General features: G+C 33.8%; 1 protein-coding gene across 1 annotated transcript in view; it reads right to left on the bottom strand.

Annotated features, from left to right (window-relative positions):
- The window catches only part of Cdc73 (cell division cycle 73), a 118,797-nt gene that overhangs the window by 88,535 nt on the left and 15,568 nt on the right, over positions 1-14,694 (bottom strand). Inside the window, exons 7-8 of the mRNA XM_046446313.2 lie at positions 7,405-7,621; positions 711-809 (exon numbers count right to left, since the gene is read on the bottom strand). Of these exons, the coding sequence (XP_046302269.1) occupies positions 711-809; positions 7,405-7,621 (316 nt within the window). The remainder of the gene's footprint in view (positions 1-710; positions 810-7,404; positions 7,622-14,694) is intronic.

Below are 14,694 nucleotides of genomic sequence, written 5' to 3'. Positions count from 1 at the left end.
GGCTGGGGTTTTAGCTCAGTATTAGAGTGCCTCCCTAGCATGGGTGAGGCACTAAGTTCGATTCTCAACACCACATATAAATAAATAAATAAAAGGTCCGTTAACTACTAAAAAAAAAATAGCCAGTAAGACAAAAAGTAGTGAGGAGACCACTTGATGACCATTAATCATTTTTGAGACACTATCTATGAGTAAAAACTTAATATCACTACCAAGAATTACCAATCCAAAACTGCATAATTTAATTTGAAAATACTTTATCCAAAATTCAGTCTATAATGAAAGGGCCACATGGCAGATGATTAGGGAAAATACAGTCACCAACCTATCATAGATAGAAAAGATGTCAAAATAAGTCCCAACTCAAGAGTAATAGAGATTTATATTTTAAACAATGCTCAATTGTCCCACATAACAATAAGTAGGCCAGATACAGTTTACCTAAAATAATTACTCAGAGGGTTTCTCCTACTTAACCCATTCATACCAGATATGGCAAGGTATATTTCCTCAGTCTTAATGACACCAGAGTTCCTGCTAAAGTAACTTTTCAAGCTGAAAAGAGTCTTCACATCATTAAGGTACACCAAAGCAGCTTTACAATCTTAATTTAAAACTTTAAGATGTCTTCAAAACTACAACACTGAAATTTTTGTTATAAAAATGGCACTTTCATTAAAACTACTATATAAGGTGCAAAACATTCTTACCACAGGTGCTGCATTTGGAGCTGGTCGCTGTTCAGGCGCACGCCCTTCCTCCCTGGCTTTGACAGACTGAAGAATTGCAAAAATATTCTTGGAAAAATTCTAAAATATAAATGGATTCTGATTAAGTCCACTTAAAATTAAATATACGAAGGCAGTAAATTTACTTAATAAGCAATTATGATTAAATTTTCCTCCTATCAGTTCTTCCCTACTTTACCATATTAAGATACAATTATCATTGCTATGGTTTAGACGTGGTTTGCCTCACCAGTGATTCATGTGCTGGAGACTTACTTGTTCCTTGGTGTGGTGATAATGAGGTGATGAAACCTCTAAAAGGTGAGGCCTAACAGAAGGTAATCAGGTCACTGGGGCATTGCTCTTGGAAGGGATTAAAGCTTTTCTTTAATAATTCTTCATAATGGGTTGTTACTCAGCAAGGATAGGCATTCACTTGTCCCCTTCTGCATGAAGTCAATTCCTTTTCCATTTCTCTGCCATACTGTGATCTAGCTAAAGGGGCTTCACCAAAGGCTGAACAGATGAGGCTGCTCATCCTTGGACTTTCAAACTCTAAAACTGTGGCCTAAAAGAATCTTCCATTTTTTTTTCTTCATTTCACACCCACACCCCTGCCCTGTGCTGAAACCTTGCACATGCTCACTAATCCTCTACCACTTTGCTATAATATGCCTAGTTCTTAACTTCTTTTCTTTATAGAGTACCCAGTCGCAGGCATTACATTACAGTAATAGAAAACACAATGAGACAATTAAGCAAAAAAGTATCAACCAACTGCTACTAGAAAATTCATCCAGAGACCAATTATTATAAACGCAGCATTATTCATTTCATTTTTTCATTTACTTAAATAGCAATTTTTATCTACAACTTTATTCATATTCTGTATCTAATGAAATGCATAACCAGCAAACAAGCTAAAATAAAAATATAACATTTGCTGTCAAAAGTGGTACCCTAATTTTGACAGAAATCAATAATATCCTCCTGTAAGTAAAATAAACTCTAATATTAATTTCAGATTGTTATGGATTATATTAGCTGTTGAAAGTTCTCAGATACTGTTAGACGTCAATGTGAACACTGAAAAAAAAATCAGAAAAGTTGGGAAGTATTTACTAATAAACTTAAAATAAATTTTTGTATGAATAAACTTAGCGACATTAGACACAACTAGTTGAGTACTGCTTCCTTTATGAAATATTCTTCCTTGGCCTTTGAGACACTATTCTTTCTTGTTTCTTTTCCCTCCCTGATTCTAACAGTTCCCATAAGCTTTTCTTTCTGCTTATCAATCACTCAGAAGTTTAAGGAATATTTAACACTCTACTATAAGTCAAAAACCTTGATTAATACTCAAAAGCAAAGACAAGATCAGCAAAGTCACGGTGCCTGCCCTCATGAACCTCCAATTTCTCTACTACAGAAAATTAAGCATTTGTTTCCTTGTCTTAGACCACTTTTCCAACCTTATCACTTCAAATACTCACTAGTTTATTTATTTATTTATTTATTTATTTATTTGCTGGTGGATCTTTATTTTCTTTATTTATATGCAGTGCTGAGAATCGAACCAAGTACTCCATACATGCTAGGCAAGCGCTCTAACACTGAGCCACAACCCCAGCCCTACTCAGTAGTTTTTAAACTTTAAGTATCATTCTCTCCACTGTCCTCTTAATTAAGTTAGCTGCCCTTACTGGATGTCTACCCTATCATGAGCATGTCTTAATTACTGCTCTATTTATTTAACTTTTTGTCTTCTGCCAAAAAATATAACCTCTGATATCTAGGACAAATACATCTCCAGATAGTGCCTAGCACTTGCTTGGTTTGTACATATTAAATAAATACTACACAAATAAAAATATATAAAAAATGAGATGTGCCTTTTAAACATAACTACTACCATCGTATTAGGTACAAAAATATGCAGTTTTGTAATTCTTTATAATAGCAAAACAGGTCTCAGAACTCCTTTGCACTCCTAGAAATTACTAAGGACCCTAAAGACCCTAGTTTGTATGAGTTATAAAATTTATCATATTGAAAAACTGAAACTGACAAATTTATATACACACACACACACATATTTTAGTGGTAGTTGGGCACAACACCATTTATTTATTTATTTATTTACTTACTTACTTACTTATTTATTTATATGTGGTGCTGAGATGGAACCCAGTGCCTGGCACGTGCTAGGCGAGCACTCTACTACTGAGCCACAACCATAGCCCAACTAATTTTTAATATATAACCAATTTTAAAAATAAGAAAAACATGATTACATGTAAACTTAAATGACAATTTTATTAAAAAATTATTTTCCAAAGTGTACAAAACAGTAGCAACAAGAAGGACACTGTTTTAAATTTTTCCAAGTGTCTTTAATATCTGGCTTAATAGAAGATAGCTATATTCTAATATCTGCTTCAACAATCTTTGCTGTGCTATCTGGCTTGATCAAAGAATATTGAGAAAATGTAGCTTCACACAGTTAGAAAAGAGAGGGATATAATTGTTTTTCAGATAACTGTGGATATTCTTTGGTATCATACTAAAACAAAACCATATGGTCAGTCGTTGATCTGTATATGGAAGCCTCAACTATAAATTTATTTTATTACTACTTTAAACTTCAGTGGTTTATTTTGTACTTTATGTGGATTGTTTTTAAATCCATGTTCTAGTCATCTGGAAAAATATCAATCACTGTTATGTATATTTTCCAAATGTTAACAAGTTGCATTATACAGTATCAACAAATTATATTTATTATTATATTTGCATTTTATTTGTTAATATAACTCATAAAAAACTCATCAAAGAGTCTAAGAATTACAAAAGTGCTAAGGTCATAGAAGCAAGAAAAATTTCTCAAAAAATTTAATTTTCTCATGAAAGCTCATATTTTATCACTGGCAACAAATATCGTCACTTGCTTTCCTTAAAGGAACAGACTTCTTTCCTTCTTTTTGAAAAAAAAAATGTCTGCCAAATACCCAAGTCTAAATAAGTTATTCAAATAAAAAATGGTTTTCTGTGAAAATGTAGCTGATTTAACTGACAATTCAAGTAGCACAGTGCTATTAAGGTGTACCGTATTTTGATATCCAGAACTGCAATATACATTTCAGTTTTATTACATAAAATACTAAAAGAGATTTACTAAATGGTCAAGGTTTAACAGAATTAATTTTTTTAATTTTTAATTTTTTTTTTTTTTTTTTTTTTTTTTTTTTTAGTTTTAGTTTTAGGTGAACACAGTATCTTTATTTTTATGTGGTGCTAAGGATCAAACCCAGTGCCTCACACATGCTAGGCGAACATTGAGCCACAACCCCATCCCCTAAAAGAATGAATTTTAAAACCTCATCAAGAACATCATCATGGGGCTGGGACTGTGGCTCACTGGGAGAACACTTACCTCACATGTGTGACGTGAGGCACTGGGTTCAATTCTCAGCATCGCATATAAATAAATGAATAAAATAAAGGTCCATCAATAACTAAAAAAATGTAAAAAAAAAAAAAAAGAACATGATCAGGATGAAGAATACAATGCTTACTAATAAAGTTTGATGCCACTGCCTTGTTTCAAGCCAGGGTACCAGCAGTTTTACCAGCCATTGCTTTTACACCAGACTGAAGGCCAATAGTAAGAAATGCAAATACAACCTTAGTATTATTATGAAAATAAAAACATGAAAATCCAATCTTGCCAGGCACAGTGGCACACACCCATAGTCCCACTGGCTCAGGATGCTGAGACAGGAACATACAAGTTTAAAGCCAGCCTCAGCTACAAAGAGGTGCTAATAAGCAACTAAGTGAGACTCTGTCTCTAAATAAAGAACAAAGTAGGACTGGGGATGTGGCTCAGTGGTACGAGTGCCCTTGGGTTCAATCCAAGTACCAAAAAAAAAAGAAAAAGAAAAAGAAAATCATATCTCACTACTTTAAAAATAATAAAATACTGAAAAACTCTAATTCTAAAAGAATCCATTGAAATGTTATTATTACCTATTTGTTGTTTGGTAGAATTACAAGTAATTATCATCACCTGCCTTATACTGCTATGGTTTGTGTTCTGCAAAATTTATATGGTGGAAACTTAATCCTCAGTGCAATAGTGTTAAGACCTTTCATACTGATCAAGCAGGAATTGAGTGGATTACACACTATGGGAGTGACTTTCAGATAAAAGGATGAGTTCAATCCCCTTCTATCTTTCTGTCCCTCACTCTTTCTCACCCATGTGTTACCTTCTACCATGTTACATAGTAAGAAGACCATACTATATGTGGTCCCTTGATCTTAAACTTCCCAGCATTAAGAACTATGAGCCACATACATTTCTGTTCATTATAATTTATTCAGTCTATAGTATGTATTCTGCTTTCAGCAGCACAAAATAGAATAAGGCATATACTAATTTGTAGAAGCTTAAAAACATGTTTTAATGGCACAGTAAAATCAGTTTACTTTATTTGGGGTGCTTGTAATGATTTAATTATATAAAAAGATGTGTTCGTATTTCTCATGAAAGTTTTCACCTATCCTTTTTTTACTGTCTTTTCCCCCTAAAACTCAGAAAATAAGACCTTAATAATTAGCAGCAGTGATGTTCTAAAAGTTATAGGACTCTAAGTACTTAACAGTATTTTTCACAGCTTAACAGATAAAAACAGTACACAAACTGATTATAAGTCCAAATATGGTTTTATATTTAAGAAGATTAAATCAAAGAGGTACAGTTATTAAACAATTCTTAATTATTAACTTACTTTTAAAAAGACACAATGGTACCCACAAACTGTACTAAATTAGAACACAGTTTTGAAATTGTGGTACAATCCTGCCATCTAGAGCTCAAAGAAAATTATTCACCTCAGTTATTTGAAAATTTAATTTTTGTTTTAAAAGCAAGGAGAGGCATATCACCTGTTTTATTTCCTTACTATAAATTTAAGATTTTCAATAATTAAAACAATAAGTCACAGTATTATTCAAGTATTAGCCATATTAGGCCATGAAAATAAATATAATATTGTTTTATTATAAATAACAAAAATGGAAAATGGGAGTTTACTCATATGCTCGAATTTATCTACAATTCTAAGCTCTAGAGAATGACTGCTAAAAGTACTTTTTGAAGTAAGTCAAAATACAAAAGAAACGGAAATAACTGTTTTCATATACAGTTTTTTCAAGTAGCTATATTCCTATTTAGATAGCACAGTAAATTTAAAGCTAAAATTTCAACGTTCTACAATCAAAATCATTCTGCCTCAAACAATGTTAAAGTCAGTTTCATCAATAATCCCACACAATTCTTCAAATGTTCCTATCAGACCATCACTACTACCAACTTTGCATCAGTGGAGAACTAAGAGAGAACGTATTGTAATCCCAGTAACTCAGGAGGCTAAGGAAGATCACAGGTTGGAGACCAACCTCAACAATTTAGCAAGAACCTAACCAAATTAGTGAGATTCTATATCAAAATAAAAAACAAAAGTAGTGCAGGCATGGTGGCAAACACCTGTAATCTCAACGGCTTGGGAGGCTGAGACAGGAGGACCAAGAATTCAAAACCAGCCTCAGCAAAAGTAAGGTGCTAAGCAACTCAGTGAGACCGTCTCTAAATAAAATATAAAATAGGGCTGGGGATGTGGCTCAGTGGTCAAGTGCCCCTGAGTTCAATTCCTGGTACCCAAAAATAAATTAATTAATAAAAGTAGCTAGGAGGTGTAGCTCAGTGATTAAGTGGTCCTAGAAAAAAGAGAGAGAGAGAGAGAGAAAGAAACTGGGGCAAGGGGAATTGGGACATGAGGACTGGATGACATAGATGAAAATATGTAAATAAAACAGAATTAATGAATCCATTTTTTGAGAGATCTATTAAGATACCAGACCATCCAGAATCAAATATCTATATTCCAAAATTTTAAATGTACATCTTTTTTGATCAAAATTTGTTTTTAAGAATCCTTAAGTTGTATGGACATAAATGAAAAAAGACACATGTACAAAGATTTTTTTTTTTTAATGTGTTATCTCTAACACTGAAAAGAAAGGGAAGGAAAAAGAGAATGAGGAAAAATGGAGGAAAACAGAAGAGGAAAGTAGTCAGGGAAGAAAAAGAAAGGGGGAGCAGAGAAAGGGAGAAAATAAAACCAACCCCACATGCTGAAACAAAACAAAAATATCTCCGCTAATAAGGAGGTTAATAATAAAAAAAATTCCTATATCCCTAAAATAGAATCTAATGTTTAAAATATACTCAATTAATATTTAGTGATTTCTGTAAGTTTTCTACTTTATAAGAATAAAATTAATGATGGTATCAGTTCTCTGATGATCAGAGAGCTCGCCATTCAATATTCTCTAATTATGAAGTTCAGGCAAAAATCTGATTCAAAAGAAAACTGGGACACTCCATATTTTAAAAAGATGTGTAAAGGGGCATGTATCTTAATTCAGACAGCTTCTCTGGTGACCAATAATAGAATGGTAAATATGGCCATCTGGCAATTTACATTACTCCTGATCTTTCAAAGAAATAAAACATGAAATTTCCTAATATAAAATTTTAACCAATTCTACAACTAATCACAACATTAAACATACACACTCATTTTACAAGTGGGTGAAATATTTTCATTACCTTTCCTGTACTCTGTAATATAGTTGTTCGTGTCCTCCACACTCTCTCTCTGCTGACTATATCTCGAGTCACATCCACCTCAGCGTCCACAAAACTCCTCTGTTTAAGGGCAGTTATGTCATCATCTAGATCAGTCTTGATAGTAGATCTTTTCTTAGCCATAATTTTAGCTTTGATTGCAGCAATTTTTTCCACTGACATAGCTTCAGACAAAGACCTAAAAGCAATTTATTTTTTTAATTCTGATAGCAAAGTTTCCTTGAAAATATCATATATTGTTATATTTATAAATTTCTGGTAAAATTGTTTTAAGTGGCACTTCTCATCTCAAACTGACATAGTTGATATTCTGTAATCATATAAGATTTTTATAGATAAGGGTACACACACAGACAATATCTATTGAACAAATTCATACTTTCATAGGAAAGATCAAGTCAACAAAATTCCTCAGAAATTTTTCATCTCTCCCTCAAAAGACCTGAATTCATTAATATGGGTGCTTTTTTTCATATTTTATGAAATTTTACTAGCTACTCTAGCTCTATATCTACGGAAATTACACACAGATACACACACTCATGCCACCTGTAAGGGGGCCAAAAATTCAACCTGTAAAAAGTGCAGGAGCTTGGATTTTCCTTAAAATTTATTTCAAGGTTACAAACCTACATGCCATCGTACACATCATATTTTATAGATGAAGGAGGTTTTTAAATACCACAAAAAACACACAATCATTTTAATCTCTGGAAAATGATACCATATTTTGAACTTTCTTAATGTTCCCTTTACTTGATTTTCAAATAGGTAAAAGAGCAAAGAAAGACCATGCTTTCAGAAACTATTAAAAAAAAAAAAACTCTAATACTGAAAGTAGGGACTTCATAAGATGATAATCTTAAGCACAGTGTTTTTGTAATATAAAATGACAAAGAGAAAAAGTGGTTGAGTACCTTAATAACTGTAGACAAAAATATTACTTTAGTCACAAGATGAAAATCTTGAAATACGTTTACATAAGATCTGGAAAAAGGATGGAAATTCCTGCAGGTTTAAATACAGTAGTATTATATAATATACTAATTTTATTTAGAATAGGTATGCAGGTACTTTATAACAGATGCAATACACATCAGGTATTTGACTCATTTTGTATAACATCACACAATGTTCCCCTAAAACCTAGAGCATACCAAAGTATCTTTAAGCAAATTCAAATACTTTTCAAAACTACTTAAACAAGCCTGCCTTAAACTTTCAATTATTAGACTTTCACTTCTAGCCAAGATGAAGTAAAAGAAACAGGATTAATCCCTCCAACTTGAAAAGTTTTCATGTCAAAATACATGAAACAATGGATGACTACACACTAGCTACCAAGCCATAAAGGATAGTGATTCCCTGACAAATGACCAAAAAACAAGGTAATTCCGACAGCTGCCTATACTTACTGCCTTGAAAATATCTAAGACTTTGGAATTCATAGGCTAGAGCTTCTGAGAAAAAAGAACTGAAGAAGATCCCCTTGAGTATTCCCAACAAAGTACAGATTAGCATGTAAGTATGAGGAAACCATCTCAACCTGAGCAAAATAACCACTCCAGAGGTTTAGAGGGAGTAATGCATGCCCAGTGCTCACAAGGAGTTCTACTCAACCAAAGTGAAAAGTTCATGTTCACTGGTCATTAGGAAGAGAACTCGGTCTCAGTGGCAAATGCTCTTCCCTGGCATGTGCAAGGATCCTGGGTTGGATCCCCAGTACAGAAAGGGAAAAAAAAAAAAAAAAAGTAAGCGTACTCAGAACATTCTTGCCACAGCAGTGGGTAGAAATAATTACCATAGGAATAATTACCATAACTGACCATTGTTCAAATAACAATATTAAAACTAAAAATCCACAGTAACAAACTGTTTCTAGGTGATTTAACTGTGCAACAATTCAAAGTTAAAGTAGATTTGGAGAAATAAAAAAAATACCTAGTACTCAACAAGGTAAAATGCACAATGTCTGGTTTCCAGCCAAAGATTTCAGGGCAAATAAGGAAAATAAGCAACAAAATGAAGAGGAATACTAATCAATAATTAGTAGAACCATATTCCATGCATTCAACAAGTTGTAGAGACATAGAATTTAAAAAAGCAAAACAAACTTTTAGAGATGAAAGTTCTAAACAGAGAGATATTAAAAACAATACATAAAGGCTGGTGTTGTGGCTTTAAAGTTTAAAGTTAATAGGTCATGATACAGGTAGTCAAGTTGCATAGTCTAGTACTTAGTGACTGAAATGAAAATGTAAAAGCTTAATCATGATTGGCAAAGGTTACAGGAACATATTTTAAACAATGTGTTCAATATCTTATGAAGTTAATATATGTCAGAAAAGATTGCAGCTCTTGAAAATTATGTAAATGAAAGAAGTTTTGGGCTCTGATGTATTTTAACTACATGAATAAATACCTTTATAAAGGTATAAAAATAAAGGCCCCTCTATGGGCATCAGATCCTTCTGAAGGCTGCTTGTAATTTGCAACCTGTCATCCTGTCCCCTCTTCTTTTGCAGAGGCCACATATCCTTCAGTACCCAATGCCATTCATACTTCAGGACCCATGGATTCCTGCTAGGGCAGGATCCTGGCAATAATAATTAAATTTTTCTTCATTTAAAAAAAAAAAGAAAAAAAAAAAAGGCTGGTGTTATGGCTCAGAAGTAGAGCACTCTCCTAGCATGCATGAGGCACTGGATTCGATCCTTAGCACCACATAAAATAAAATAAAGACATTGTGTTCACTTATAACTAAAAATAAATTAATTTTAAAAATGCGTAAGATTACAGGAAAAAAAATCACTGAACTTGAATATACATAAAAAATTATCCAAAGTACAATTTTGAAAAAAATTTAAGAGAAAAATAGAAATAAAGAATCAAAAACAAAGGGAAGAAAAGAAAACAAGTGACCTCTCAGATGACATCAAATGGAATTTAAGCAACTCAACTCCAAAAAGAGGAAATCAGAAAAAAATTCAAAGAAACAAGCCTCCGAAATTTTTCAAATTTAATAAAAATTAACCCAAATATTTTCCCAAGAGACTGCAAGCACAAGAAACACAAAGTTCTCCCAAAACTATGCCATAAATAGCTCAAAATCAGCAAGAGAAATTTTAAAGTAGCCAGAAGAAATAATGTATATTTCATAAAAAGAAAAAAAAAATTTTTAAATGAGAACACACAAGTGTGAAGGGAAGCATATTCCCCCAGTCTAGCCTACAGATGAAACTAGAGTCTTGGCTAACACCTTAACTGCACTTTGTGAGGCTGAAGCACAGAAGTCACCCAAGTCATGCCAAAATTCCTGATCCAGAGCTACTTGGGGCTATTAAATGTGCATTTTTTAAAAAAGAGATGTTGTTGTTTATGGCCAGAATGTAGACTTTCGCAAAATTAATTTACCCATTTTAACAACAGCAAAAAAAAAAAAAAAAAAAAAACCCTATGATCATTTCAATATGATCAGAAAAAGCATTTAGCAATGTCCAACATTTGATTTCTGATGGGAAAATATCTCTCAACAAGCTAAAAATAGAAAAAATTTCCTCAGGGCTAGGGCTGTGGCTCAGTGGTACAGCGCTTGCCTAGCATGTGTGAGGCACTGGGTTTGATTCTCAGCACCAGATACAACTAAATAAAATAAAATAAAGGCCATCAACAACTAAAAAAAAAAAAAAAATTCCTCAATTTCACAAAGAGAATATAAAAAATTCACAGGGCAAGGTGGCACACATCTGTTAATTCCAGCATCTCGGGAGGCTGAGGCAGGACAATTAAGAGTTCAAAGCCAGCCTCAGAAACTTAGCAAGGCCCTAAGCAATTTAGCAAAGCTCTGTCTCAAAAAGGGCTGTGGACATGGCTCAGTGGATAAACACCCTTGGGTTCAATCCCTTGCATCAAAAACAGTCATATCCAGAATATGTAACAAACTTTCAAAACTCTATTAAGAAATCTTACAACCTATTAAAAAAAAAGGGGAAAAGTTGAAGACCTTTCACCAAAGAAAAGAAGTTAAATTAAGACTATGAAAAGATGCTTCTTACAATAGCATTAATCATGAGAAAAATGCAGAATTAACCACAACAAAATACCCACTACACCTATTAGATTGCTAAAACTATACAGCCTAACTATACAAAGAGTTGGCATGAATGTGGAAAAACTCTTACACACTGCTGACTTAAAAGTAAAATGATACAACCACTTTGAAAAATGGTTTAGCAGTTTCTTAAAAAGTTAAGTTGGGGGCGGGGGTTGTGCCTAAGTGATAAAGCACTTGCCTAGCATGTGTGAGGCATTGGGCTTAATCCTCAGCACTACATTTAAAAAATTAATTAATTAATTAATTTAATTATTTTTTAAAAGTTAAGTCCATACTACCATATGATCCCATCATTCCTCTCTTAGGTACTTACCCAAGAGAAATGGAAGTGTACGTTTATGCAAAACCTTGAGCACAAATGCTCACAGCAACTTTAGTTGTAATAATCAAAAAACATCTAGATGCAGTGGCACATACCTGTAACCCCAGCAACTTGGGAGACTGAGACAAGCGGATCATGAGTTCAAAGCCAGCCTCAGCAAAAAGCAAGGCACTAAGCACCTCAGTGAGACCCTGTCTCTACATTTAAAAAATAACTGAATGTGGCTCAGAGTTCGAGTGCCCCTGAGTTCAATCCCTGGTACCAAAAAAAAAAAAAGACCAATAGTGAAAAGTCTATCAAAGGTGACTGGTAAGCAAACTGTGGTACTTACATACAATGGAAGAATACTCAAATAAAAAGGAATGAATTAATGATAGACCCACCAACAAAATTAATCTCAAAACAATTATGCTAAGTGAAACACACACACACACACCAAAAAAAAACCCAAACTACTGCACAATTCCACTTACATATAATTCTAGAAAAAAACAAATCCATCCTTACTAACAGCAACTCACTGGTTGCCTAGGAAGAGGATGCAGGAACAGGTGTTAAGGATTATAAAGGTACACAAGAAATTTAAGGGGGTGATGTTATGTTCATTTCTTATGAATGATAAGATGTTCCACAGGTGTAAACATACATGAAAACTTATCTTTAAATACACAAAATTAATTGTATGTCACCTACACACCACAATAAAACTTTTAACAGGGCTGGGGTTGTAGCTCAGTTGGTAGAGTGCTTACCTTGCATGCACAAGGCCCTGGGTTCAATCCCCAGCACCACCAAAAAAAATAAAATTAAAAAAAAAAAAACTTTTAACAATCTACACTGGGAATGGGGGTGTAGTTCTGTGGTATAGTGCTTGCCTAGCATGCACAAGGAACTGGGATCTACCTCAGCTCAGCATTATCACAAAAAGAAAAAAAAATTCCTGCACTGAATTTTTAAGAATCATACTATGCCAAAGAAAACATTATGAAGTAATTCTAAATATATTAAAAATCAGATGTTAAGCGAAATAAGTCAAACTCAGAAAGCCAAAGATCATGTTTTCTCTCCTACATGAAAGAGAGGAAAAAGGAAAAGAAAAATGGAGGCAGGGTATGCAAATCTTGTGAAAAATCAGAGATTAGAATAGAGAAAAGGGACCAGGGATGGGAGGAGGGAAGGGGTCCAGGAAACTCTGGAGAGTGATATTAGCTATATTGTTATACTGCATCTAAATATGAATTTGTAACAACAAATGCCACATTATGTACAACTATAATGTACCATTTTTTTAAAAAAAAAATGGTAAAAAATAAATCAGGCATTTGCAAGTTAAGCTACAGGCCAAATCTGGGCACACCCATGCTTTTATGTGTCATCTTTGGCTGCTTTCCCTACCATAAAAAGAGTTAAGTAGTTGCAAAAGAAATAATATTACCTGCAAAGTCAAAATATTTAACACACTTGTTCTTCAGTATCCCAGGGGACTGTTTCTAGGACTCCCTAAAGATATCAAAATTCAAAGATGCTGAAGTTTCCTTTATAAAATTGTAGATTATTTGCATATAATCTACTCACATTGTCCCATGCACTTTAAATCATCTCTACACTACTTATACCCAACAGAATACAAATACTATGTTAAAAGTTGTTACACTGGCCTGGAGTAGTTGGAAGGCTAAGAGTAGAGGATTTCAAGTTTTGAGGCCAGCCTGGGCATCTGAGTGAGACCCTGTTTCAAAAACTAAAAAGGGCTGGGGATGTAGTTTAGTGGTAAAGCAGCCATCGGTTCAATCCCCAATACTGCAAATAAGTTGTTATACTATATTGTTTAGATATAAGGACGAAAGGGCTGGTGATATAGCTCAGTGGCTAGGCACCAGACTAGCGTATGAGAGGGCCTGGGTTCAATTCCAAGTACTGGGTGGGGAACAAAAAAAGACAAGAAAAAAAATCTGTACATGTTCAATACAGACACATTTTTTCCAAATATTTTTGATTCACAATTGGCTGAATCCACAGATGCAGAAATCACTATTAGAGAGCCAACATATATATACAGCACTTTCAGAAAGTTTGCTGATTTCTGCTACAAATCAAGAGATTATATTATAAAATAAGTGGCATATCAGGCACAGTGGCACATGCCTATAATCCCAATGACTTGGAAGGCTGAGGCAGGAGGATTTCTAAGCTCAAAGCCAGCCTCAAGAACTTAGTGAGACCCTATCTCAAAAAATAAAAAGGGCCAAGCACGGTAGTGCATGCCTATAATCCCAGCAGCTCTAGAGGCTGAAGCAGGAGGATCAAGAGTTCAAAGCCATCCTCAGCAACGATAAGGTGCTAAGCAATTCAGTGAGACTCTGTCTCTAAATAAAATACAAAATAGGGCTGGGGATGTGGCTCAGTGGTTGAGTTCCTGAGTTCAATCCTCGGTGACAAAAAATAAAATAAAATGGGCTGGGGACCTGGTTCAGTGGTCAAGTGCTTCTGAATCAATCCCTGATACCAAAAAATAATTTAAACAAAATAAGTGACATAAGGTAAAAATTATTAAAAAGAAACACAAATGTGGTAAAAGAATAATGAAGAAGGCATTCTAGAAAACAAGATAAGCATATGGCTTCCAAACCATCCTATCATAAAACATGCCCACACATATAGTCAGTCCTTAGGACCAATGAGTTCCACATCTGTAAATTCGACCAACATCAGACTGAAAATATTAAAACAAAACAAAACAAAACTGTATGTACTAAACATGAACAAACTTTTTTTTCCTGTTATTATTCCAAAACATTGCAGTAAAACTACTACA

Source organism: Marmota monax, unplaced genomic scaffold (assembly GCF_021218885.2).
Source record: "Marmota monax isolate L192 unplaced genomic scaffold, Marmota_monax_Labrador192_F-V1.1 WCK01_AAM20220418_F8-fsc00290, whole genome shotgun sequence".
Lineage (NCBI taxonomy): Eukaryota > Metazoa > Chordata > Mammalia > Rodentia > Sciuridae > Marmota > Marmota monax.
The sequence above is the reverse complement of the archived record's forward strand: the minus strand, read 5'-3'. Positions and strand labels throughout refer to the sequence as shown.